The 27,576-nt window shown below is 46.3% G+C and overlaps 1 protein-coding gene across 1 annotated transcript in view; it reads right to left on the bottom strand.

The window, feature by feature from the left end:
* Nucleotides 1-27,576, bottom strand: part of MYH10 (myosin heavy chain 10) — a 137,706-nt gene that overhangs the window by 4,123 nt on the left and 106,007 nt on the right. The window contains exons 23-38 of the mRNA XM_045570234.1: nt 25,668-25,805; nt 24,450-24,573; nt 22,827-22,998; nt 21,515-21,727; nt 17,997-18,141; nt 16,615-16,821; nt 13,332-13,436; nt 12,163-12,315; nt 11,468-11,716; nt 10,660-10,872; nt 8,822-9,034; nt 6,443-6,604; nt 5,465-5,593; nt 2,451-2,539; nt 1,532-1,655; nt 1,244-1,452 (exon numbers count right to left, since the gene is read on the bottom strand). Coding sequence (XP_045426190.1) covers nt 1,244-1,452; nt 1,532-1,655; nt 2,451-2,539; nt 5,465-5,593; nt 6,443-6,604; nt 8,822-9,034; nt 10,660-10,872; nt 11,468-11,716; nt 12,163-12,315; nt 13,332-13,436; nt 16,615-16,821; nt 17,997-18,141; nt 21,515-21,727; nt 22,827-22,998; nt 24,450-24,573; nt 25,668-25,805 — 2,645 coding nt within the window. The remainder of the gene's footprint in view (nt 1-1,243; nt 1,453-1,531; nt 1,656-2,450; nt 2,540-5,464; nt 5,594-6,442; nt 6,605-8,821; nt 9,035-10,659; nt 10,873-11,467; nt 11,717-12,162; nt 12,316-13,331; nt 13,437-16,614; nt 16,822-17,996; nt 18,142-21,514; nt 21,728-22,826; nt 22,999-24,449; nt 24,574-25,667; nt 25,806-27,576) is intronic.

The following is a 27,576-nucleotide window of genomic DNA, read 5'->3' on the forward strand; positions in this document are numbered from 1 at the left end:
TTTCCTTCTGGTCAGAATAGGAATTCCCTTAGCGTATCCCTCAATACTGACAGGCAGAAAAAGCGCATTCCTCTTGCACACGCAAGCACTGTTCCCTTTGTTCAGCGGTCTGAGAGCAATGCTACATATGAGCTAGTCGGGTGTGCTGAGCACAGACTTTCTGAAGACAAAAACTTCAGTTGCTTACTCTAATCACCTAACCTTTTAGCCTGGAAAACAAAACACACAAAACCTCAATTTATTAAGTGATTGTTTTGCTTCAGAATTTACTATGGTGCTAGGGGCTTTGGCAGCTAACACTGGGGAAAAAAACTGAAAACAAAAAGCAAACCTCACACACAGTTTTTGGTTAGAAGTCAAACAAATCCATGTTTCTAGCTAGGTCTATGTTGTTCCACATGAAGGAGAGGTAACTTATTTAGGCAACTCCACGGAAGAGAGAAAAAGTTCTTTTGTTCCTTAACAAATGTTACACAAAAACTGACAGGAACAGAGTCAGCTGAAAGGGTGATTTACATTAATTCTAACTAAAAACAAACCTGTGATTGTTTTTTTTGTAGTCTCATGGAGTCCAAGAGTGGGTGGGAGTCTGGGGATGCTGGGCTGGGAGGATGTGGGGTTCTGAGCAGAGCCCTGCGTTTCTGGGCTCTGAGCTCCCCAGCCAGAGGGTGAATTTGAAGGTCTGCTCTAGCGTTGGCAGCCTGTGAGCCAACAGCTTTGTAAATGTCTGCCAAAAGCTGTATTGTGCAATTCCTCATGCATTTCAGAAGGCTTTAATATGACAGGATGGAAACTGTTAAGCAATCCATTCCTGTGGGAGAAGAAAAGCTTTTATTTTTGTCATGTTGCATTTCTTCTCTGCGGACAAATTTTAACATTTCATGTGATGCCACAAACTTGGGAGATCGACTTTGGGTAGAGATGTAAACTTACGGTGCCCAGGAGATCATGGGCACAGTGTGATCGCCCTCAGCTGATTCCAGGAGCAGCTGACAGGCAAAGTCCAGCCTTTCCAGACAGCTCGCAGCGGCTGTCTGTCCTTCCAACCTCCAAACGCTTGCAGCGCTTCTCTTACAGCCCACACCACTTTCTGTCTCCCACTCTGGTCATCTGTTCTTGCCGTCTCTTCCCATGCAGCCCCCCAAGGGCAAAGGGTGTGTGTTTTGCCCTCTGACACACAGACTGAGCCTGGCCGGAGCAGATAACGCAGTGGGTTTTGGTTTACGACAGCAAAACCTCTTACTTGGCCTCCTGCTCAAGCTGCTCCTCTAGCTGCCCAATCTTGGCTTCCAGGGCTGAGATGGTGGCCTTGAACTTGGACTTGACAGCACCCTCTAGTTCCTGCAGCTTGGCCTTCAGCTCCTTGTTCTGCCGCTCCAGTTGCTGGCGCGCATTGTCACTCTTCTGGGCAGCACTGCGCTCGGCTGCTAGCTCTGCATTCAGCGTGTCCACCTGGAGAGGAGACAGGTTTAGTCACTTGTGCCAGGGGGCAGCACAACCCTTCCCAGGTGATGGCTGCTGCAGGGGCCACCTGTAGAGTGGTCTTGCGGAAGCGGTCGTTGAGCAACTCCATGTTGCTCTGCTCCTCTTCAAGCTCCTCCTCCAGCTGTGCGATCCGCGCTTCCAGACGCCGCTTCTCGTCCAGCAGTGCCGACCTGGCGGGGTGAGGAGGTGGTGACAGCTCAGTACCAGCTCAACACAGCACGGGGAGACTCAGGGAGGCCCCCCTACCCAGCCTGCTGCTAGGAACCGGGGCATCCTTCCAGGCATCTCGCTTTGCCCTGCACCATGTCCCAGTCCATCCACAGGTCCCGCTGACGATACCTCCAACCCCCACTCCCTTCTCTGCACCCCTCGTCTGCACCCTGCGCAGGAGGCCCATCATCTCTGCCTTCCAGCTGGCCTCCCTCTGCCGCCTCTGTCTCTGTCTGTTCTCCACAGACAGCAGCCAGGGCCACCTTTCAAAATGCAACCAAGATCCGGCATTCTCTCGCTTAAACTCTTGAATGGTTTTCCAATGCACTGAGGATAAAATTCCAGCTGCACAGGGCATGCTCAGAAAGGTACACGATGGACCCTCAGTCTAGTAATTAAGTGAAGAAATCAACTTAACGGGAATCAAAGATAATGACTGTTAATGAAAAATGGATTGAGAGAAAGGGCGTGTCTAAGGAACCTAATGAGGGTGGGAGTGAAGGCCTGGGCAGCGGTCAGTGCAGTGTCCGGAGCTCCCTGGTGTGTGCAAGGCTGGCAGGAGGACTGGCGCAGGGGTCTGACAGCCAGCGGCTGAGGCAGCCCCAGTGCGGCGTCTTTCCAGCCCTTGCGTGGGCGAGCAAGCCAGCTACCGACTCCTACACCCCCAGCCTCCGCAGCCCGAGGGTGGAGAACCGCAGACGGCCCACGAGGACAGGGCCAAGCTGCCCCTCCCCACCTGCCACCAGGAGACTCACTTGCCAGAAGCGCTGCTGGCGATCTCATCGGCCAGCTCGTCCCTCTCCTGCTCGGCGTGCCGGCGCGCTCGCTCCGATGAGGCAAGTTCCTAAAGGGTTGAGACTGTGCGTTAAGCTCCGGTCATGACCGGTCTCCTCACGGGTGGACTCCGTCAGTGCTGGGGGCTGCAGCGACCTTGCTCCAGTCATTGTTCACATGCATGTCAAGCTGTGACTCAGATGTGACAAATTAAGCTGGCAAGCTTGCCGGAGAAAATCTGTGTGCGTGCGTGCCAGCCAGGTGATGTGCGGTGTCAACATCCTAAAACAAAAACGTCCCTAGAGGGAAGCCCTATCTATGGAAGGCCTTTGCTGTCACTTCTAATGTCACTTCCTGTCCTTCTTGCAAGCTGGTGTTTCTTAATGTAAACTGAGCACAAACCTTACACAAACCCCAAGCCCTAAAGAAATATGAGCTATACCAACTTATGATCTTTTTTTTTTTTTTTTTTTGAGACAGAGTCTCACTCTGTTGCCCGGGCTAGAGTGCTGTGGCATCAGCCTCGCTCACAGCAACCTCACACTCCTGGGCTCAAGCGATCCTCCGGCCTCAGCCTCCCGAGTAGCTGGGACTACAGGCATGCACCACCATGCCCGGTTAATTTTTATGTATATATATTTTTTAGTTGTCCAGCTAATTTGTTTCTATTTTTTTTAGTAGAGACAGGGTCTCGCTCTTGCTCAGGCTGGTCTCGAACTCTTGAGCTCAAACGATCCGCCCGCCTCAGCCTCCCAGAGAGCTAGGATTACAGGCGTGAGCCACGGCGCCTGGCCCCAACTTACGATCTTGAAGAACTGTTTGCATATAGTTTGGAGATCAAATATGCAAGCTGGTTAGGTCAGTGAGTATCAAGGCAGCTGTGCAGTGTAACAAGCATCGCAGCTCCTACAGGGCTTGACTGCACAGGCTCAGGCGTTTGGGGAGCTGGGCCCCTGCAGTGAGCAAGGCCTCTTTCTCGAAGTGCATGGGGCCCTGGCCCGTCAGGCCACTGTAGTGCCACAGGACTGGGCAGGGCAATGGGGACAGCCCTGTGCATGGGAGGTAGAACTGCCCGATGGCTGCTTGTCCACCAATTTCCTTGGAAAGATGATTGGCATAGAAAGGAGTCAAGGGTGCATTTATTTTATAAATGAGGGAACTGGGGCCCACATGGATGGAGAGACTGGCCCAAAGTCCCAAGGTTGGTTAGCAGCAAGTCAGAGTTCCAACTCCTTGTCCAGGGAGGGCTCTTCCTACCACCTGCCCCTTCCAAAAGATGCTGCATTTGGCAAGAGCACATCTTGAAGATGTCGGAGGAGCAGGGCTGCACAGGAGCTCATCTTACTGCTGTGGCATGCGCACCTGCCTCTCATGTGAGTACACAGGACATAGGGCCTCTGAAAGGCCCAATTCTAGCACAGGGTCCTCGCATACGAGGCAGGTGGTCCAGGATACAAGGGCAGCAGGCAGAATGTGGTGGGCCTAACCGCAGGGCTGCTGCGTGCAGACAGCTCTGCCACCTGGCCTCTGCTGTTCAGTCCTCTTGGCCCTGGAGAAACTCATTGAGCCCCTATCCTCTGGCTCTCTGTGCTTTCAGAACACTTTCAGCTTTCGGAAAAGGCTGAGAGCTCTGGGTGCAAGGAGTGCTGCTTGGATGCCCAGGTGATGGCCCAGGAGCTCCCTAGGAGGCTGGCACCAAGAGCCCTGTCACCTTTGGGGAAATGAGCATTTGGGGCTATCATTGTTCAGACCCATGATGGATGCACAGAGCCTAAACATTCTACTTCGTTGGTGAATATATGTTCTTTTTAAGCACACACGGAACATTTATAGAAACTGATCATGTTCTAGGCCCTAGGGCTGTTCTCAACATTCTCTGACCACAATGTGATAAAACTAACAATCAACTAAAAAAAAAAAGCCATACATTTAGAAATTTCAATCATATTTTTAAATGATTCATGGATAGAAAAGAAACCATAATTGAAATCAGATAAATCGGAATTAAATGGTGATGAAATCACTCCATATCAGAGTTTGTGGGATACAGTGAAAACAGAACTTAGATGGGAATTTAGTCTTTTATGAGCATGTTAGACAAGAAGTGTGAAAGTTGACGACCTAAGTGTCCAACCCAAGAAGTCAGAAAAAGAAAAAAAAACATCCAAAGAAATAAAGGCAAGAGCAAGAAACAATAGAACAGAAAACTGAGAGGGATCAAACCCGAACCCGGCTCTGGGGGAATCTCAGCGTCTGCAGGTCTGGGTTTCAGTACCTTCTCTGTTCCCGACACCTGGGGAGCTCCCTTTCTCTCCTGCAAGCTCAGCTCCGCTCTGGTACTATTTTATCCAACATCTCTAGGTGTTTGTATTGGGAGTTTTTTCATATTAACTGATGCCAGTGTTTCACTTAAGCTACTATCTTTCCAGGTTTGAATACAATGAATACATTCTGATCATCCTTCATCTATACAGAAATGTACAAGCTTAAGTGTGCCTTGCACTGATATGATCCATACTATATACAACACTTCATCAGTCCTTTTCCCATGAAAACTTGCAAAATAAATAAATGAAAGAAGAGGAATTTAATGAAACAAACTTCTCTCCTTTGAAGTATCTCATGAATAGTGCTTCTCTGTGAAACAAGGCAATGTTGTATCACCCAGGTTAGAGTTAAATGACCTAAAACTTACCAACACCAAATAAACAGTTAAGTGTCACTCCCTTTTCTCATACAGGGCACCAAGCCTGGAAGGTGGCTTGAAAAGTTACAAATCTGCTCCTTCGCCTTTAGCCAGGTAGAGGAATATACACGAGCAAGTGTCAAAGTGGGATCACTTTCTGTTTGCTGAACTGAAGCAATGAGATGGTGCTTAAAAAAAAAAATCCTACACTAGGCTACAAACATATTAAAAAGATATATCTAGCTGATCTTGGAGAAATTTAGGGCAAACAGTTGTTGAACAAATGGGTGAATAAGTAAACAAACAAACCTCCTGCAACTGAAGGATTTCTGCTTCCAGACTTTTCAGTTTCTTTTCACTCTCTTTGGATTGTGCAAAAATCTCATCTCGAGATGCACGAGCTTCTTCTAATTCACGTTGGTAATCCTTCATCTGAGCCTAAGATTAAATAAGAAGGATTTAGTGTAGTTTACACTCTTAGTTTTTAAACCTATGATACTTTTTCCACATTATAAAAGTAAGATACATTCATTATAACTACGGAAGTGATAAAGATATCACAACTACAGACCAATATTCCTTATAAATATAGATGTAAAAATCTTCAACAAAACAGAATAAATTCTCAATATGTGGAATCACCAAGGCCAAAAGAAGGGAAATTTTCTAAGGTTTTTGTCCCAACTGACATATTCTACCCAGAAGTACGTATTTATGTGTCTATCAGGAGTACATGTGAGGGCCCATTCCACGCACCCACACTGTGAACTACCACAGAGATCACTTTTTGATTGTGGTAGTGAAAACTGGTATGTCATCGGGGTAGCAAGACAGACTGAAAAGATCACTAACGCTCACGGCACTAACGCAGCAAAGTCACAGGGCCCTCCTCTCCAGGAGAGGCAGGTGGGTGTCGAGTTAGGCATTGCCAGAGGCCGTTCAGGGCCACAAGAGTGTGTTCAGCAAGGATGATCCACGTGGTGACTCCACCCCAGCTCTGTCTCACTAAGTGGGCTCAAGCATATCCTGCAGTCACAGCAGATGCACACGTGCCATCTTTATGGCCTGCCACCCCAACCCACAGCCACGGGTGATGGCTGCATTGTGTGGCCTGGAGTGGCGCTGGGTCAGCAGGGAGCTCGGTGGCAAGTGATAGGCTGGACACTGCACAGCACTTTCCTCCCCAGCTCCACAGTTTGAGTCTGTGTAAGAGCCTCCCGGGTCCCCAGTGCTGCGTCTCAGTAGGGCCCCAGGACACTGCCCAGGGGCTTCGATGGCTGCACGTACCTGGAGTTTGCGGAGCTGCTTGATCACTTCATCCCTAGCTTTGTTCGCAGCCTCGATTTGAGCTTCGAGATCCTTCAGGTCTATCTCCATCTTCTTCTTTGAAGCCACAGCAAGCGCCCGCTGCTTCCGCTCGTCCTCCAGCTCCGCCTCCAGCTCCCGCACCTGATGAACAGCACCAGGTTATGCTTGGTCACATCCAAGTTTCCGCGCACAGAGGACAGGCAGCCCGTCACTGTTTGAGGGCTCTGGCGAGTGGAACCTTCTGTTACTCTAGAAGTGCTCCAGTTACAGAGCAGTTATTACTAACAGAAAACCACAGTAGTTGAATTTTGTTCAAAAGGATCTTTAAACAACACCTGGTACAAACCATGCCCACTGATTGCTCCGAGGGCACGTAAGAAGGCAGAGGCTCTGACTCGGGCTCATAGCCCAGGTGACACAAAGACCTGAGACGATGAGGTAACAACTTGATAGATAAAGGGCTGCGACAGACGCCGGGGGGGGGGGGGGGCATGGAGCCGGGGGAGAGGCCCAGAGGACAGAGTGGGCACGACTTCCTAGAGCCGTGGGGAGGTGCGGCGTGGCCAGGCTGCAGGCTTCAGAGCCCGGAGAAACCGCCGTCTGCTCAGCAGGAACGGGAGGCAGTGGAAGCCAGGTGATGGAGGAGTGACAACACGGAGGCCAGCTTTAGAGCAGATATGGGAGAGTGAGGACAAAGAAAATGAGACAAATATGGGCTGGAGACTGAGGCAGACACACCCTGCAGTCACCCACTGGCTTGGGGACTGTCTTCCTAGTGTACCACAGGGAAGGGGCACTACTGCTGGTCACGCCACTGCATGGGGGATCCTGAGAAAGGTGCTCTCGACTTTCAATCAGAATCCTGATGCCTCAGTCACCGGTGAGGAGGTCCAGACACAAAGCTGTTCCCCTCTAACTTTATCAGCTTGCGAGCTCACCAGATAGTCTGTCCACACCTGATGAGGCCTTCCCACCTGTCATGCTTCGCCCATTCGCTTGGGAAGTATTTACAGAGGGCTGCTGTGCCCTGGGCAGTGCGCTGGCACTGGGACCCGCAGACGAGCAAGGAGTGCTCCCTACCTTCCAGGTGCTGCCCCCCTGAACAGAACAGCACCCTCCCGGGATGCCAAGAAGCACAGCGGCCTGGGATGAGGGGTGGCTCAACCGGTCCTCGCCAAAGGCGCGAAGCAAGACCTGTGTTGTCCTGCTTTTGCAGGGGGTCCGGGTGGGGGAGGGGAGGGGCAGCTGCTCCCACGTAACGCAGAGCTGCCATAGTCCCCTTGCTCTACCCTGCGGAGACCTGGGTCTGACCTGAAGGATAACAAGAGGCTCCTTACATATACCCACTTACACATTTGTAAATGTCGTGGTTTTAAAATATGTCTACAAATTGTTTGATACTCCACCTTTGAGAGTGAGAGCCTCTCCAATGTGGGCTGGACTTGGTGACTCACTTCCAGTGAACAGAATAAAAAGAAAGTGACTGGGTGCAACTTGGGAGTAGTCATAAAAGGCCCAGAAGCTTCCTCCTCGCTTGCTTGTTCTTTAGGATCTCTCACTCTTGGGGAAGTCGCCTCCAGGACACCCAAGCAGCCTTTGCAGAAGCCCACGGGGCGAGGTGCTGAGGCCTCCTGCTGACACCCGACTGAGGTCCCACCTGCACCAGAACCAATTCCTGGTCCACAGAAACTGTGACATCATGATTGTTTTAAGCCACTAAGTTTGGGGTAATTTGTTATCCAGCAATAAATGGCCAATAAACATTTGTGGAATGAAAATATCAAAATAAAGCAAAATTAAATATATTCCAAATCCAGGACTTATTACCATGAACTCTAAGGCACTGTCAAAATATCGAGTTTTTAAAGTTTTAGATTAGAAGTTTAATATATGTTCAGAAGAGTGTTTAATATACATTCAGAAACATATACAAATCACATATGGCTAACAACTTTTTAAAATAAAAAATTTAAATATCTGCTTCTTTTCTTTTGAAGAGTGATTTAATCAGGATTCAGAACTACAGATATCTGCCAAGTCAGCTTGCCTGGTGAGCACTGAGTCTTTCCTTACCACTTTCGGGGACAGAACATGACCCTAACCGCGTACTCCCTCGAGATTCCACTGAGGGCCTTTCAAATGCTAAGTACCCTGGCTTGTAAGCAGCAATGACACTGCCTGAGAAGTAGAGAATCTAAATCCATTACAATAAAATTAAAGAATAAAATTCTCAAATGACCAAATAAATTACTTTTACTCCACTCAGTGTGTTCTAACATGAATGAACTAGCTGTTGACCGAGGACTGGGCTGAGAACCTGCAAACCTTGCTCTGGAGGCCACGCTTCCCTTGACCTACCTGTTTAATCAGCAGCCGCTTCTTCTCTTCGTTCTGCTCGTCCCTCGTTTGCAGGTCCCTCTCGAACTGGGCCTTCATGGCTTGCATGTTCACCTCCAGCCGCAGCTTGGCATCCTCCGTAGCCTGCAGCTCGTCCTCCAGCTCCTCCAGCTGGGTCCTCATTTCCTCCACCTGCTGCTCCAGGGCCCGTTTGGACTTTTCGAGTTCATGAACCTAAACCACCGGAAGCATCAGGAAGGAGGTGACCCTTGGCAGAGGCACAAGTTAAGGCCAGCAGTCTTCCTATTTTATAGGCCCCCTCACGGCACGCTGGCCACTGGAGCTACCCAGGCCAGCCTCTGGACACACACACACACAGCAAGGCTGCTTTCAGAGTATGCAACTTACAACTGCAGCACTAAGAACAATGTCAGGGGAACCTATCTGTCCCCTGCCTGCTGTCCGTGTGGAACAGGCACGACAGACACCTCTTCTTGCTGTAGAAAAGATCATTCATGTTGCAAATGCACATGTGGAAACTTCAGAATACTGGGGTGGGTTGAGCCTGAGAAGCAGGTAAACTAAAAGGAGGATTCTCTTTCTCTGGACAAACACTGACCTAGCTCTCTGTGCCGAACACCGTGCCAAGTGCTCCCACATCCTGTCCCATCTGACCCTCACGACAGCCTCTGGAGGTGCGCCTAGGTGCTGCTGGCACGGCCTCTGGGCCCATGACCGTGTCAGTCCTCACAGGGCGAGCAGAGGAAGACTTACGACAGGAGGAGGGCCATTTCTAAGCAGTGTCTGGTCCTTAGTAGGCACAAAAGACATGTTGATGGGATGAGCATGTGAGTGTTGACTCTTGGGAAAACTAATGTGGATCAAGTAATAAGGAATTGGAGCCAACTGCAGAATTTTCTCCACCTTTACTAGGTAGTCATGGTCATTTCCATGTTTAGTGGCCTCTTCTTGTCCACGGGGCTGGTCCCTGGGCACCAGGTTGAGACCCAGCAAGAAGGTAGCACAGTCTTGCCTCACTTATGATGTGGCTGGATGGCGTATCCCATGAAAACGAGACCTTACCTTTATAGAGGACTTTGTACTATTCAGAGCAGGTGCAGTAGCTTCATGAAATTGGGTGAGTATAATATCCATCTGACAGATGAGGAAACTTAGGTTTAAAAAGTTTAAGCGGCTTCCTATGGTCAGGATGGGAGCTGCCGGAAAAGCCAGGCCTAGAACCTCATCTCTGGATGCCAGGCCTGGTCCGTTTTGCTATCCTCAACACATCACATGCTAGGGAGGGACGTAAGGTAAATAAAAATCACTGCAGCTCTTGGGGAAGATAAGTGCAATGGAAAGAGAAAAATGCCACAGAAATTCCAAACTGTGAATAAGCCCCCAAACAACTGAAGGCTTCACAGAAAACAATGGGGCCTCACTGGGAAGACCCAGGCCAGAGAGAGCCGCGGTTCCCACCTCCTCCACTCCGGGTCCCTATTCTGTGCTGGAGACAGAGGGGATCTGGTGTCTTGTAAATGCAGAACAATGAAACCTTTTTGTTGAAAGACCCCCTGCCAGGATGCAGGCTGGGACACTTTCACCACTTGCCAGTGCTGCTGCCAGATCTCCAAGTCTGGTAACAGAGAAGAGACTGCAGAAAACCTGACAGCTGGGCCCAGAAGACTTCAATCCCCTGCTCATACACAGGCCAAGACACTCCCAGACTGCTTTGCTGTGGGCTGTGCAATCCCAGGTCCTTCAGGCACCAAGGAGTCGCCTGCTCCCTTTTTCAAGGCCCCAAGCAAGCCCCAGGGATACCGATCTGTGCGGAAACGTGGGGCCCACTGGCCACTTACGTTCTTCCCCACGTCGTCTTTGGAGCTCATCAGGTCTTCCATGTCTGCTCGGAGCTGCTTGTTCTGCCTCTCAGACTCCTCCTTGGCCTCCAGGGCTTCCTCGAGGGCCCGGGACAGGGACAGGGCTTTGGTTTCTTTCTCTCTGGCCTCTGCTTCAGCGCGGTCTCGCTCTTCTGCATAGCGAGCAGAGATGTTCTTCTCTTCTGCTAACAGCTATGCAGAATGGCATGAGGGAGTATTAGCAACAGTAAGAACAGCAGCATAAACTCTTCTCACTCACTACCTGTCAGACTTATTGCTAAGAATGCTACTATTATATTATGGGTGTTTTCGTATTTCCTTTTTTGCTTTTCTTTTTCCTATTTTGATATAAACATATATCACTTTTTTTTTTAAAGAGATGAGGTCTTGCTCTGTTGCCTAGGCTGGAGTGTAGTGATATAATCATAGCTCACTATAACCCCAAACTCCTGGGCTAAGTGATCCTTCTGCCTCAGGCTCCTGAGTAGGTAGGACTATAGGCACATGCCACATCTGGCTAATTTTAAAATTTTTTTATAGAGACAGAGTCTCACTATGTTGCCCAGGCTGGTCTTGAACTCTGAGCCTTAAGTGATCCTCCCGCCTCAACCTCCCAGACTGCTGGGATTATAGGCATGAGCCACCGCACCTGGCCTGTATCACTTTTAGTTGTCTTTAAATACGAAAAGATTATTTTAAACCAAAACAACAAAATCGGGAGCTCTGCCAGGAGGAAATGACATGTGGCACAGGCTTGGGCTTGGGAGAGCCGACCCAGATGCACCACCTGATCGAACTTCTTCTGCTTCTTCTCCAAGTTGGAGACGATCTGTCGCTGGTGATCCAGATCCACCGTCAGGTCGTCGAGCTCCTGCTGCAGGCGGTTCTTGGTCTTCTCCAGCTTGTCGTAAGCCAGCGCCTTCTCCTCTAGGCGCTGGCTCAATGCCTCCACGTCTTTGAGGAGCTTCTTCTTGCCTTCTTCCAAACTTTCAATTGTGCCCAAGTCATCATCTACTTTCTTCTTGGTATCGGCCAACTAAGTTTTGTGCAAGGAAAAACAAAAAGATCAACATTAAAGAACTCAATTGGTTTTTGCCTTTGAAGAAGAAAGAAAAGTTTTTGTTTTCAATTATTTTGTGATAAGAAAAAAATACTATATTTCAATACTATATGATTTTAAAACAAATGAATCTATAGACTGTAACTTAATTTCTTAGCTAATAGTGTATAAGATGATGACTGGATTGAAACTTTACATGGTTGACACAGTCCTATGTCTTTATTCTAAAGGCTCCCAACATTAGAGCCAGCATAGAGTAGCAGCATTGGGTTGGGTCAAAGAAAAAAACACTGAGCGGGCTTAATTTAGTACAACCTAATTAACTGTCCCAAATGGAGTTGAAACAGCCCAGCATAGCAGGGACATTAGCTGCTAAATACACACATCTAGGCCACCACAGCTTCCTAAGGGGCACCACGCACCTGGGACTGCAGGGCCAGCACTTGCTTTTCCAGGTTCTTCCTGGCCTCCTCCTCCTCCTCCTGCTGCTCCTGCAGGCTGTTCTTCTCCTCTTCCAGCTGCCGGATACGGCTGCTCAGGTTCAGCTTTTGGCGTGTCTCCTCCTGAAGAAGCTCCTGTTTATTTTTTTTAAAAGGTCAATACTTAAGTTATGTTTATCGCCAAAACAAAAACACCTCTATTAAAAAATTCATGTTTATAAAAAAGAGAGAGCCTTAGTGTATGAGAAATACCCAGTGACACTAATAAACACAGATGACTTAAAAACACACGTGGTAACTTTGTCAAAGCTCTTAACACAAATACTGCTTCAAGCTTGGCCTGGACTAATGGCAGCAGCATCCCCCAGGGGCCCAGGCCGTGGCCTCCCTCCCTGTGTCTCCTCAGGCACTTCCAGAATCCCTTCCTCTCTACCCCACTTCTCACCAGGATCACCTCCCATCTTGGGCACTTGATTATTTGTCCTTATACTTTCTGCTAGATTAACTTTCCTACACTGTAAGTGCAAACATGTTTTTCCTGTTGCTTTCAGATTTGAAAATCTCAAAGGCACATGCTGATGCAGTTCTGTGATCTGGCCTCGCCTCCTGTAGTCTTACTAACCACGATGATGTTCCTTGTCACAGCAACTGCCCCAGTTATACTGAACTTGCCCCAACTACCTAATTATTCCACTTTCTGCTTGTCTGAGAATTTCACCCCATATTCCCAGCACCTAGTCCAGAACCAGGCAAATAAAAACTCATAAATGCTTGTAAATTTAATAAAAGATGCAAAACTCCAAGAAAAAAAGGGCCATGTTATTTTCAAGTAACTTGTAACTGACTTGAAAAGATCCGGAACAGATGATTCAATATATATCTTAACAGTATGATGAGGAAGCTTTCATCTACCCTTTAATAAAATGGAATGTTTCTCTTAGGTCAGCGTGAAATTTCAACCATAATAAAACAATCTTATTAGAATGGCCAGGAAGACATTGTGCACAATAGGACCACTGCCTGGGTAAACCGCAGCCCAGGCAGCGTGATAAGAGGTGAGATAGAAGATAATTCTGGGACTAGTATGTTTCACCAACTTACACATCGCAGAAATGTTAGTTATTATAAAGACCCTGCTCCCGGTGGAATACCTGTGTATCCTGTAGTTGAGACTCAAGACTAGCTGCATCCTTTGCAAATTTAATACCCTTCTTCTCTGCTTCTTCCAGAAGGGTTGAGACATTATCCAACTCATTCTGCAAGGAGCAAAAGATTAAATTCAACTCAACAGTAAGCAAACAGAAGGGTTCATAACCATAGCTCTTACACAGAACACAAACAGAGCAGAGTTTGGGGTTGGGGGGAGTGAACCTAAAACTGAGTTAAGGAAGACTTTCACCACCACGAGTCTACTGCTTCCAACAGTGCAGGTAGGCACGAATACCTGCCTGCCCCCACAGACACCTCAATGCAGTCCCCAGCCACTGAACAAATAGGGAGAGGAGGATGCCAGAGCCCCCACAGGGGTGTGGGGGGAGGAGGCCTTCCAACTATGGATTACTGTCTTGTTTTATTTTTATCACAAAGAGATGAAAATTACACTGATTCTTTGAAAGAGTGATTGCTCTTCTATGTGAAGAGGCTGTAAGACCAGCAGGTGTTTGACTTTGATCCTTTTTCACATTAAGATGCATTCACCATGTGCTTTAGGGGACAAGTATAATTCATATTCTTATAGAACTTGAAAACTTCATGAAAGAGACCAGAGAAGTTTCAATTCTGGTATTCAGTCAGAAGTTTTTTAAATTTTTAAAAATCTGGTATTATAAACTCATCATGAATATTTAAGCTATTTCTTATGATCAGATTTCATGAATAATATGGTCATATTTTCTCTTCTTTTTCCTCCTTGGTTAATGATAGCTCTAAAATATTTTCCAAAAATATCTTCATGGTATAAGATGTTTTATAATTTTTTGTGAGGACAGCAGGTATTATTACAGGAGCCAAGGGACTCAGAAGGGACAGCAGGGCACCCCTGTTTTTCATTTGTCCTATAGGCATAGTAGCCAAGGGAAAGGCACATGTCGCACAGCTAATGACGTTTCTATTTTCACTCTTTTAGCAACATCCTTCAGAGAGCTCACGCTTTTTCAGTCTTGGGAACAGAGTGGTGGGGAAGGGCTTTGGAGTCAAGAGGGACCCCCTGCCCTCAATTCCCTCTCTGTAAGTTGCCAGGTAAGTCACCAGAGGAGGCAAGCCCCTTAGCTTCTTTGAGCCTCAGCTTCCTCACCTGTTGGATGGGGACGATTGAGGATTAAATGGGGAACAACATACGCAGGAGCCTAATACACGGCTGGTGCAGCACAGGGGCCCAGTAAATGTCGTTCACCTCATCTCCCCCTGTACGCAGACTTCATAATGCTATTTCTGAGATCGTCCCTTTTAGGAATATCTTCCCAGATGTGTGAGCGCACGCACACACAGAATATTTGAGTACACACGTGTTAACCGAGCAGGCCTGAGACTGCTCTCCTTAGAAAGGCCCGCTGGCAATGCTGCCCCTTGGCTGGCGTCTGGGAACTTAGATTTTGGGAGGGCTCCCACCATTCCCTAAACAAAAAGGGGCTCATGGTGCCTCAACTACTCGTGCAAACACTGGTTTATGCTGAACACCTGCTTTCCTTCTGGGAGTCTGGAGTTTTGGTGTGCGCCAGGCAGGGAGTGCCTACACGGCATCCCCAGCAGACCCTGGGCACTGGGTCCTAAGGAGCTTCCTGGGAGACAGCATTTCACACGTTACTGTCATGTCTTGTTGCTAGAGGAAGTAAGTGTGGCCTGTGTGACTCCACTGGGAGAACTGGAAGCTCCAGCCTGGTCCCCTCAGGCCCTCGCCCCAGGCGCCCTTTGCCTTTGTTTGTGGACTTTACTTTGTAACTTTCCACTGTGATAAACCTGCACTGTGAGTGGGCTACACGCTCGGTCCTGATTTCTCCTAGTGAACCATCGAGCTGTACGGTGGTCTTGGGCCTCTGGCACAACACAGTTCTGTAATGTTTCTTCAATGCAGTAGTACGTAGTGTCTATCTTTTCTTACCAATAAATATTCTACCACACCGTTTTGTTGGTTGCAAGTCCATTATTGGACTTGAGTTATTTTCAATTACAGTCGGCCCTCCGTATCCATGGGGTCCACATCTGTGGATCGACCAACCATGGATTGAAAACACTTAGAAAAAAAAAAAATTTCGGCCGGGTGTGGTGGCTCACGCCTGTAGTCCTAGCACTCTGGGAGGCCGAGGTGGGCAGATCGCTTGAGGTCAGGAGTTCGAGACCAGCCTGAGCAAGAGCGAGACCCCGTCTCAACTAAAAATAGAAAGAAATTATCTGGCCAACTAAAAATATATATAGAAAAAATTAGCCGGGCATGGTGGCGCATGCCTATAGTCCCAGCTACTCGGGAGGCTGAGGCAAGAGGATTGCTTGAGCCCAGGAGTTTGAGGTTGCTGTGAGCTAGGCTGATGCCATGGCACTCACTCAGGCCCGGGCAACAAAGTGAGACTCTGTCTCAAAAAAAAAAAAAAAGAAAGAAAAAAAAAATTTCATCTGTACTGAACACGTGTAGACTCTTTTGGTCATTATTCCATAAATAATACTGTATTAACAACTATTTATATAGCATTTATATTGCATTAGGTATTATAAGTAATCTAGAGATGATTTAAAGTGTATGGGAAGATGTGCACATATGCAAATACTAATTACACCATTTTATATTAGGGGCATGTGCGTCGGCAGATTTTGGTATCTGCAGGAGATCTTGGCACCAATCCCCCGTGGGTACCTAGGGGTGGCTGCATGTGCTTTCATACGCTTCTGGGATGAACAGTCTCAAAGTTGAATCTGTGCGACATCCTTAGTTATTTCCCTGTGATAAATGACTAGACACAGATTTACTGGGTCTAAGGGTATTCTTAGTTTTAAGGCTCATGATACAAAATTGCCAAACTAGAAAAGGTTGTACTAATTTATACTTCAATCAGCAGTGTATAAAAAATTCAATTTTCTCAAATCTTCACCAATACTAGGTATATTTTTTTGCTCGTTGTTCCTATTCTCTTATTTACTAGACTAATGGAGAAGTTGAAGTCATGCTTAAAACCATTCAAAGAACTATAAACATAATTCAAAGTGGAATTGATTAGGTTTAAGGCCAATACATGCTGTCTTACTCTTAAAAATAAACACTATTTAACTTCATCAAAGTAATATACACTAGGGACACCTAAGATTTGATGTATTTACTTGTGATGGCAACTTTCAGACATTTCATGGCACGTTAGCTGCGGGCCTGTCAAGGCCACGGAGGGATAAAATGGGTCAACTCTGGCTACGTTACGGCACCATGTGCCCAGGTCGAGGGGCCTGGCTTACCTGCAGCTTACACGCTTTCTCGGCCAGCTCCACCCTCAGTCTGTCGCCTTCTGAGACCTTGGCGTGCAGCTCCTGGACCTGCGCATCAAGCTTCTTCCTCTTGTGCTCGGACTCGGCCTTGACCTGCTGCAGCACCTTCACCTCGCACGCCAGCTCCTTGTTATCCGTCTCCAGGCCCTGCTTGTTCTTCTCCAGGTTTGCCTTGAACTAGGAGAGGGAAGGGAAAAATAATTTACTAGCTATTTTACAATCCTCCATAAAAAGCACTGTGTTTTGTATCTGCAGAATTGTGCGTGACACACAGTGAACTGGCAGTCAACATCTGTTGAATGAAGGAATGAAAACGTCTATTCTCTAAGTGCGAAGATTTCTGTGTGAGGAACACATCTGCACACGCTGCTCTGGATGCTAAATGCAGATACTTAGGGACGTCTCACTGCAGGGACGAGATGGAGTGTCGCGGGGTGATTACAAGGGACTCTGGTGCCAGACTGCCTGGCTCCACTCTGCCTTTCCACTCACTAGCTGTGTGACCCTGGCTTAGTTACCTAATGCTGCTGGGCCTCAGTTTCCTTACCCTATAAATGAAGACGACAGAGACTATGCCATAGGGGTGTAATAAAGATGAAAGGCAATCCATGTGGGTACTTAGCACAGTGACTGACACATACTAATGTAAATGTTCAGTAACTGTTAATACTGTCACTGTATAAATTAAAAGGTGGCATGTGCTAGGCCGTGTAGGGGAAGATGGGGAAACCAGAGCAAGAGCAAAGGCACGAAGGAGAGGATGACTATGGGAGGAATGAGGAAGATGACCAGTCTGCACAGACAGATGGCATCAGTTAGAGGGTACATGAGATTAAGTTCCAGCAAGATAGAAAACCTACATATGAGACATGGAAGAGGGAACAATGCACGAATGGCAACAGTGTATGGTGGCTGAGATGAGATCAGAGGAAGGGAGGGACAAAAAGGGAGAGACAAAGGTAAGGAGCACCTGAAAGGGAGTATCAACAGGACTTGTCACTTGCTGGCAGCAGGTGAGTGAGAGAAGAATGACTTGAAAACCAGTCCAGGTGTTTGGGCTAAGCCATTGGGAGAATGAAGATGACACTAGTAAAGGGGACATTGAGGAGGAACATGTGATTTGAAATGAATGTGGGAACCATGCAGTTGCACGTGGCTGTCCTAAGTAAACAGTGTGCTTTCAAATGCAGCTCTGACCTTAGGAGCAACTGGGTCCCCACCAGCCCACCACAGTGTCCTACAGAGCCTGGGAATTAATCAAGAGATGACTGAATGGGATGGCCAGGGAGGGTGGAAGCCGGTCTGATGGCGACTTCTCCCACAGCCTGGGCACACGGCAGAGTTTCCCTCACCCTTTTGGCCTGTTCCAGTTGCTCCGAGAGCTCCTCCAGCGCTGTTGCGTGTCTTTGTCGCATCTCCTGGATTTGAGCCTCATGGTTCTTGGTTTCTTCCTCGAGAGCCTTCTTCAGCTCTGCCACTTCTTGTTCACGTTTTGTACTAGAGAAACACATTTTTTAAGAAGTTGAGAATTAGCCAACTAATTAAATTAAAACTGCATATATATATATATATATTTTAAAGAGTGCTATTTTTGTTTTAAATATTACATCAATCCCTTTGATAAATATGTGACACGCTATTTTCTATAGGCTAGCATATCTATTATTGTGATATCAGAAATCCTTCTAGAACCAGTGCAATTTCCATTCCACATCCAACCTACAATCGAGACACAGAATGATGTCTCTACAGGTCTTCAAATTGTTCTGGGCAGTCTGGTTTCACTGTAGGTCAGGCATCGGTTAACACAAGATGCCAAACTGCCTGCCACAGCCTCAGCAGACTTTAACAAAACCAGAAAAAGGTACATTCCAAAGAGGCTTTGAAAAATGAAGGGCTGGCAAAGGCCAAACAAGTCAGGATCTTGCACCATAACCAAAGCAAGATTCTTTCTTAATGGTTCATGTGAAGTAGCTGTAATGAACTAACATACTCCCAAAACTCTGTCAGGAAGTGGCTTAAGGTTGGGGATGAGGTGTTACCTTTTGGAGGGACAGGAAAATTATAAGGCAGGTTGAAGGGTCACTTTTCTGGTTCAGAAAGGGTCTCTGGTGTTTGATATGAGAACACAGCAGGTACAGGACCATAGGATTTCAAGGTTCTGAGATAAATTGAGGTTTTACCTAACCTGCACTCGGAGTATCAAGATTATGTTAGTATTAAATATCTTTAGGTGGCTTTCTAATATTTTTACGATTGGCTATAACATGTAGAGGGTAACTTGAATAATCAAAATTATTTCCCTAATGAGAATTAGTGAAGAGAATTCACTGTCCGTAATAACGCACTCTGTAAATCTGTCAATCTGAGCACCGTGTCTGAGCATACAGTTTGATAAAGACTGAAACCAGTCAGGTAAATACCACTCCTGCTAAGACCTATATTAACACAGTTTAATTAGCTGTAACCTTGTAATAATCCTGACGCAATTGCTGTGCAGACCTGACCGCAGTCTCACTTGTTCTATGCTTTAAAACATACAACCAGTGACTCGCACGGTGATTCCGCGTGGATACATTTTCCCTATTTACCAGTGGGGTAGTGAGACCCAGAGGCACAGCGATCACTGTGCCCAGAGAACAGGGCCCCAGCGGGAGCCAGCTCTGTGGTCGCATGCAGCCCAGCCAGAAGGAATCACTGCAGATTCTTTGTGGTCCAGCCTAGCTCGGCTACAAGCTCCACTAACTTGGCCAGAGGTCAAAGACGTGCACTGGTCTGGCCTTGTCCTCTGCAAGTCTTCCATCAAGATTATTTCATTTCTAGCGGCCAGTACTTTCACTTATCAGACTTCAACACAATCTCTCCTGCTATCAGCTCATTATCATTTGGGTGAACAGTTTTCTTCCTAACCCCTATTTGAATCCAAAAGTCAAAGGAACCCTTCACCTTCTCTCCTCCAGGGTAACAATCCAATTTCCTTTAGTCTTTCATTATAAGTCCTAGGAGACTTAAAATGCCAATAAGTCTGAAGAAGAGAATTTGATTTGCTGAGGACTGTCAGTTTTATATTAATAATGCAGCAGATAATTCAGAGAAGAACCAGTGGACAGGCAGGGGCTTGAGTTCTCTAACAGTCCTTAGCAAGAGTGTAGCACACACATTTGAGAGGCAGTCAATCTAAATTCTTCACAAAACTGAATCAATGAGTACAGCTGAACATATGCATGCTTTTAATAAATATGCACAGATCATCTGTATTCTTTTTTTTGTAAGAATTGCATAGGAAAAATAAAATGATTAGAGCCTTTTCCCCTATCTATCTATCTATCTATCTATCTATCTATCTATCTATCTATCCATCTATTGTGATGATTTGAAGGAAAAAAGCAAATCTTTTAAAGAGAAGGGCCAAGACTTAAACTGCTAAAAGCAGTTACTCTGCTGAAGTGGGGGTAAGAAACCTCTAACCCTGCCTGGCAGATGGGCTCCACCCAAGACACCATTTCTCTGTGGGGAACACAGGCTGGAAACAAAACCAACCAACCTCTGTATTGCTGTTGTACACGTACATATTCATGGCCAAAATCCTGGACAACATTAGGCTCACCACCTCCGTTTCTTCACCCTGAGTACTCCCCTGATGCCCATGGCCTGACCAACAGTCTCACTGCTCTACTGAGCTGACCTGCTCTGCAGACACTGTGACACTAAGGTGCCCAGGTTTCTGGCTACTGGGTGGACTCGGATGATACGTTCTTGTTCTCTGGGAACAGCATGGGCGTTCACCACCACGTGTTTCCCTCCTGGTTGCTCCAGGTCATTTCCTACCTCCCTGACCATGCTTATCTTCACAGGTGATTCCTTCTGTCCTTCCTGCTTTATTCCAGGCCTTGGCAACACTCCCTAGAGTGGCGGGATACTCTTCCCATCACTCACGCTCTGGAGCAGCTGGCACGGGTGTAGGGGTCTGTGTGTGTGTGTATGTGTGTGTGCATGTGTGCACACACAAGCACATGCATGCAGCCACCAAATCTACCAGCCAAGGCAGCGAGCGTTCCCTTACGGCTGGGATTCCTCGGGTGGACATCAGGCACCTGGCGGCTTGAGTCTGGGAGAAGGAGCTGACGGCCTCTGCCAAGACAGGAAGCTGAAACATCTCCCACAGCTTCTCTGCACAACTCCAGTTGCTGATGACAGAAGATCTACATGCCAGCGAGGGCCGCAGGCCAGCCCCCTGCGCACTCTGCTCGTCAGCTCACTGCTGGAGCTCTCCTGTGACTGGCTGTGTGTGGGCTGCCACGCTGCAGCTTTCTAGCTGTGAACCTTCTGTCTGCATTCGCCTGTGCTTGTCACTTTCTTCATGCCTGCACCTGGCTGCCGGCTCCTGTCGTACTGCACATGCCGCTGCACAATGCAGTCTGTCTGACACCTGCACTCCCCTTCTTCTCACCTTAGTGCACACGTCCCTCCCTTCTCGTCTGCCTACACTGCTCACGCTGCCTGCTTCTGCCCCCACGTGTCTGGCCCCGCCTATCTCCTGTTTCTGCGTTCGTGTCATCTCTCCCTCTCGTCCTATCTCCATCTATGACACTCTGCTGTGTGTAGCTGTCCTGTGGCTAACCACGGCTTTTCTCACCACATCTCGCCCCATGCCTCTCAGCCTGCTGGTCCCTCCACACACCCCTGCACAGGTATTTTCTACCTACGGGCTGGTCTGTTTCTAACCATTGCTATCTCATCACCCTCCCACCTGCTGTCATGAAGAAAAGCACGCCACCTCCCACAGAGGGCAGGCATACCTGAGCAGAATTCTGTATGACCCTGGCGGAGAGGGCGGCGGGCACCGCACCGTGCTCCCCGTCCCACTCACCGTAGCTCCTGCTGGGCTGCCGTGGTGTCCAGAGTATCCTCCAGCTCTGTTTTCAGAGCTTCCAGCTCCTCACTCAGGTCCCTTTTCTGCTTTTCCGCCTTGTTCCGTGACGCCTTCTCAGATTCAAAGTCTTCTTGGAGCTCAGCGATTTGTGCTTGTAGCTCTCGCACAACTTTAAGCGCATTGTTCTTATGGAGAGTTTCATCATCACCTCTGTTAAAACACCCGGAACAAGCAGCACTCAGAGACAGCGCACAGGTGGCTTGCTTTTCAGGCAAACCAGCCCGAGTCCCTCTCCCCGAGGAGACCCCAGTCATACATCCCTCTTCCCGGGACCCGAGGCTACACGGACGCTCAGGGGCAGGCAGGCGGTCCTTAGGTAATGACTCGCTGAAGGCCCCAAAGCCAGTAGTGGCAGAGCCAGAACTAGAATCGAGACCAGCGCCCTTTCCAAACAGCTATGATTCCCCATTAAAAGGTAGGATAATCTTACTTTCACCATTAGAATATTAAAACATTTCCTCTGAAGTCGAATATTGCTGTAGTTCAAGCACTGCTGGAGGAAGCAGTCTAGCCTGTCACGCTGGCACCCAGCCTGTGGGGCACCAGCAGAGTCTAAGATGCTCAAGGAACACAGTAGAAGGGACAAGTCACCTTCATACCCGCTACTTTCCTCTTTTCCACAGTGCATATTTTTGCTTACATGTCTGGTTTAAAATGTTGGTAATTTTTCTGATTGGGAATAGTTGGGATGTTTGAGGTGAGAGAAATTTTTGTTATAAGATTTTCTTGACTGTAGCACATTATAAATTAAACTCCAAGTATTGCAACTATGTCGCCAAACATATTCTTTATAAAGAAATGAAACATTAGATGTAAATATATTTATTATATATGATTTCATTGTAAAACTGAATGGTTTAGAACCAAATATCAAATCATGCTATAAGTGTTGGAATATCATTTCTGAAAAGTGATTTTCTCTGAAGTTCCAAAATATACTGAAATTAATCTGTAATTTACAGAAACCAAAACACTGATGTGGTAAAATAATTTGTTCTGGTGTGACTCTCCCAGGATTTCATGACAGGACAAATCACTTTTAAGTATAACTATTGAGAATACCTTACGAGGCTTCCTTGCTGCCCTGACACAAATGATGTACGCCGGGGTTTTCCCCTTTCTATGGCTACACCCAGCAGCAGGTGCACCCATCTCACTCTCCCTGGGGTTTTAGGTCCTCCCAGGCGTGAGAAGTCTGTTGGAACTGACCCCCCTGGGACCCGAGCAGCCCGGAGCGGCGGCCTCAGACCTGGCCAGCGCGCCCTGCAGCTCCTCCTCCTTCTTGGCCAGCTGCAGCTTGAGCTCGTCGATCTGGGCCTGCAGCTCGGCCAGCTGGTCCTGCAGGTCGGTCGTCTCGCCATCCAGTTTTCTTTTGGCCTTTTCCAGTTCCTGACGGGTCTTCTCTTCCTTCTTTAAGCGTTCTTTAAGACAATATTTAAGAAGCTCTTCAACACACTGAGTGACACACCACACGCATAAACTCAAAATTTAAACTGGTCAAAGCTGAAAATAAGCCATTTTATTCAAAAGCATATCACTGCCTTGAGATCACTGTGTCAACTGCTCAATCATTTGAAACTCACCAAGATCAAACTGAAGGGGAGATAAATGAACATGAGGGTGGAATTTTAAGGAAGAAACTGGGTTGTCTAAGGACATCCTTTCATGGGAAGTGAAGCCACACGGTAAGCCAAAGGGTTTTGGGTCCTCTCATGTCAAATTCATCACTGTGCCCAAGTCTGGAAAATGGCCCCGCAGGTGCAGGGGCAGTGCCCCAGAGGCCTGCCACCCATTCTCCTTTCAATGGGACTCCTGGTTTGAACTCAAAAGATTGCCTTCCCTGAGCACTGGAGGAGAGAGGCAGGAGAGTGGGCAGAGAAGGCGCGGCATCTCTTCCACCCTGCCCTCTAAAATTCTGCAGAGATTCCTTAACAGTGCTTGTGATCCCTTCCATTCAAATGCGTTCCTCACGGCAACGCAGCCTGTGAGCTTCTGTGTTAGAGCCAGTCTGCTGCTGGGATGGGACTGAGCATCACAGGCTGATTGCACAGGGGAGAAAACACACGCCCGTCTGCTTCTGGGGGCTTCCTTAGCAGGCGAGCCATGTACTAGTAAAAAGGGTTTATGAAAATTTCACACTGCCATTACCTCTTTTGTCCATATTAAACAAATAAACAAACAAAACCCTAAATAGTTCCTTAGAAAAAAAAGCAACCCTATTTCCTCCCCATCATGAAAGCATGAAGAAAGCGGGCACAGCCCCACGGGCGCCTGTACAGAGCGTTCTGCCACCAGCCAGCCCCTCCCTCCGCTGATGACACATCTCTCGCTGCTGGTCCGAGGATAGGTTCTGCAGGCTCTTTCCAACTTCCACCCTCTTTCTTTATTTCTTCTGCAGAAGTCCTAATGTCCTAGGATTTCCTGACATTACCTTTGCCATTGGAGTGAGATCCTGCTGCCCTCAGCAGTGTCTCCTCTGTCCCTGCCAGCTTTTATGTCACTGGCCAGTCCCTTTGTGGGGGGAAACTTAGGCACTGTATTGCAGCCTTGGGTTAAACACAGAGAAAGTACGAATGGCCTGTCCCACCCAAACTTAATTTAGAGCCCAACCATGCCCACCAAAGGGCAGTATCTTTTACCATAGTACCGAACTTTAAAAAGTAAAACCATTTTAAGCCATTCTTTCATACTTAGTGACTAGGCAATACAAAATAACTTAAAAGAGACCAATTTTAATAAGTGAACCCACACTGAAGGTCATCATTATTAGTAATCACTGTGTATACCACTTTCTCTTATTACACGTTCTGATTACAGTGAAATCTACAGTCACATGTCCCACTCCTAAATTTCTCCATCCCCACACACTAACCTTCTAAATCCGAGATCATCACTTCCTGCTTATTCCTGATTTTGGCCAAGTTTTTTGCCTTTTCTTCCTCTTCAGCTAGCTGAGAGGAACACTCAGCAATGCGATCTTCCATGAGTTTCTTTTCCTGAATAGAAAAAGTTGACTGCTTCAGAAAAGGCATTCAAAATAGCAACTCTGGTTTGCTGTTACTCATAAAAGTCAACTTTTTTTAACTAGAGAGAAAATGAGTAATATTGGCACTGCCTACCCCAGCGGATTGTTTACAGTCACATGCCCCTTAAAGATGTTTGATCAGCTACAGACCACGTGTACGATGGTGGTCCCCTAAGATTACAATGGAGCCGAAAAATTCCTATTGTCTACTGATGTCACTGTCATCATAATGTTATAGTGCAGTTACATTTAAAATAAAAATAAATTTAGTGTAGCCTAAGTGCACAGTGTTTATAAAGTCTACAGTAGTGTACAGTAATGTCCTAGGCCTTCACATTCACTCACAGACTCACCCAGAGCAACTTCCAGTCCTGCAAGCTTCAATCATGGTAAGTGCCCTCTACAAGTATACCATTCTTTACCTTTTATACCATGGTTTTACTGTATCTTCTCTATGTTTACAAAAGTTTAGATACACAGATACTTACCATAGTGTTACAAATGCCTACAGTATTCAGTGAAGTATGTACCCTAGGAGCAATAGGCTTTACCACATAACCTAGGTATGTAGTCGGCTATACCATCTAGGTTTGTGTCAGTACACTCCATGACATTCACACAAGGACGAAATCGCCTGACAATGCATTTCTCAGAATGTGTCCTTGTCGTTAAGCGATGCATGACTGTATTCCAAAAAGGCAGGAAGGCTCACTCATCTTGGTGCCTGCCATTAGCACTTGGCCCCGCTGCCTGGCATACAGAGTCCCACAACCAGTGTTGGATGAATTAACGCTTGCACAGATGGAAACCAGTCATCAGTGAATGATCCATGTACACAAAATGTACAAGTTCAACGTCTAAAAGATTATAAGGATGTCTGGTGGGTTTAAAAAACTAAATGGTACCTATGTCTTTAGAAATCTCTATAAATAGAGACTTAAAGAGAAAATCAAGTAAATGAACCTAAAATCTTGAGAATTTTCTGTCTGAAGCCTCTTTCAGTGAGTGAATCAACATGAAAATTTTCTGTATTTTAAAATCAACTTTTCATAGAAATAGTCTTACTTTGATAAATTTGGAATTTTGGTCTTCAAGAAGCAGAATCTCCTCTTCCATCTTCTTGATTTTAGCCTCTGCTGTCACCTTTTCCAGCTGTAGCTTCTGCCGAGCCCCTTCCTCCTCATCCAGCTGCTCTTCCAGGTCCTTGCGAAGAAGAACACAGTCAGCCTCCCCACTTCCTCCACGAGATTCGACCACACATCCACAGTGCACAGGAATGCATTAAAATGACATACTGATTTTCAACATAGCAAGGATATTTTTAAAAATATGAAATGTAGTTATGTGAACAGACATTTGTATCCACTACAGGCTAAAGTTCAAACTGGGTCAATCCTTCTGGAAGCCAACATGGCAAAGTTGTAGCATGCTTTGAAAACTTTTAAAGTAGCAATTTCAGGAAATTGTCACAGATGTGATTTACATAAAAACACATATAGTGAAGAGTTATTTATAATATTGAGTGACTATGAACATGCTACCAAAAGGTCTTGATAATCAAATGTTGGTACATTTGCAAAATGGAATAACATATAGTAATTAAAATTCATATTTTGGAATAAAATTAGCAACACAGGGAAATATGAATAATACAGCAGAGCTACATCAAATGCATATTTAATTTGGTTGAATTAAACTATACATGTTCAGCCAGAGAAAGAGAACATGTAAACAATTTAAATAGTCCAGGTCGGTGAGACATGAGCTGTCTCAGTTCTAGTGCACCTTTCACAACCGGAGTATGTCACCAACTAAGCGGAAGTCTAGAATTTACACTTATTTTTACTGTAACATGCAGATCTTCATTTCATATCCCACATTATTATATATGACAATCATATGTTATTGAACAGGATTGTACATACAAATCAATGTATGGCCAATTTAGGAAAATTTCCAAGAGGAACTTTGCCTAAATAATTTACTCACGGTTAATTTTAGAATGAAACCCTTGCAAAAGGTGAACATTTTGTTTTGAAAAACTTCACACACACATATAAGCAGACAGGGTAGCATAAAGAGCCCCACATATAAACACCACCGCAACCTTAACACGCATCAACTCATGGTCAATCTCATTTCATCTAAACCTCCACCTTTTCCCTTCTCCCCGGGGTTATTTTGAAGCAAATCCCAGACATCATATTTCATCTGTAAAACCTTCAGGATGTATCTCTAAAAGATAAATACCATTTAAAAAATACATTTTTTTGTTTAAATCAGAATATACATAACTTTCAAATATTGTGACTGACTGATCTGTCTCTTAGGACTCTTTTAATCTCTAGGTTTACCTATACTTCTTTTTCCTCCCTCCCTTTTTCTTTCTCCCTTTCTCTCACCACTTATTTGTTTAAAAAACCAGGTCATTTGTCCTACAGTTTCCCACAGTATGGATTTTGTTAGTTGCATCCCTGCACTCCACACTTATAAGGTGATAAAAGCAGGTAACATAACAGTATGTTCAGTATAATTTCAATTAATTAAGGAACCTAACATATGTTGAGAATAATGCAAGAACAAATGATACAGGTAATGGGGATGGCAGCTGTAAGGAACCTCTAAGTGCTATTTCATGTTCTCTAGGTTTTCTACAATAATCATTAATATTAAAATCAGGAAATTAACCTTAAAAACCAAACCTACCAAAAAATAGCTCTAGTAGGTAGTTCTGATTGAACAGGGGTCAGATCAGAAATCTCCCAAAGTCTTACAGGCAAAAGAAAAAAAAAAGGCAAGGGACCAAAAGATCAGGTTTTCCTGAGGGCCATGCAGTTAATACAGAACCTCTAATATGTTACAAGAGGAAAAAAAAAAAAAAAATCAATACTTAATAATTTAATAATACCATAAATATTTTAAGACCGTGTTTGAATGAATTTCCATGTCACAAAAGGAGGTAATGAATTATGAT

The sequence above is a fragment of the Lemur catta genome, chromosome 15, assembly GCF_020740605.2.
Source record: "Lemur catta isolate mLemCat1 chromosome 15, mLemCat1.pri, whole genome shotgun sequence".
Taxonomy (NCBI): Eukaryota; Metazoa; Chordata; class Mammalia; order Primates; family Lemuridae; genus Lemur; species Lemur catta.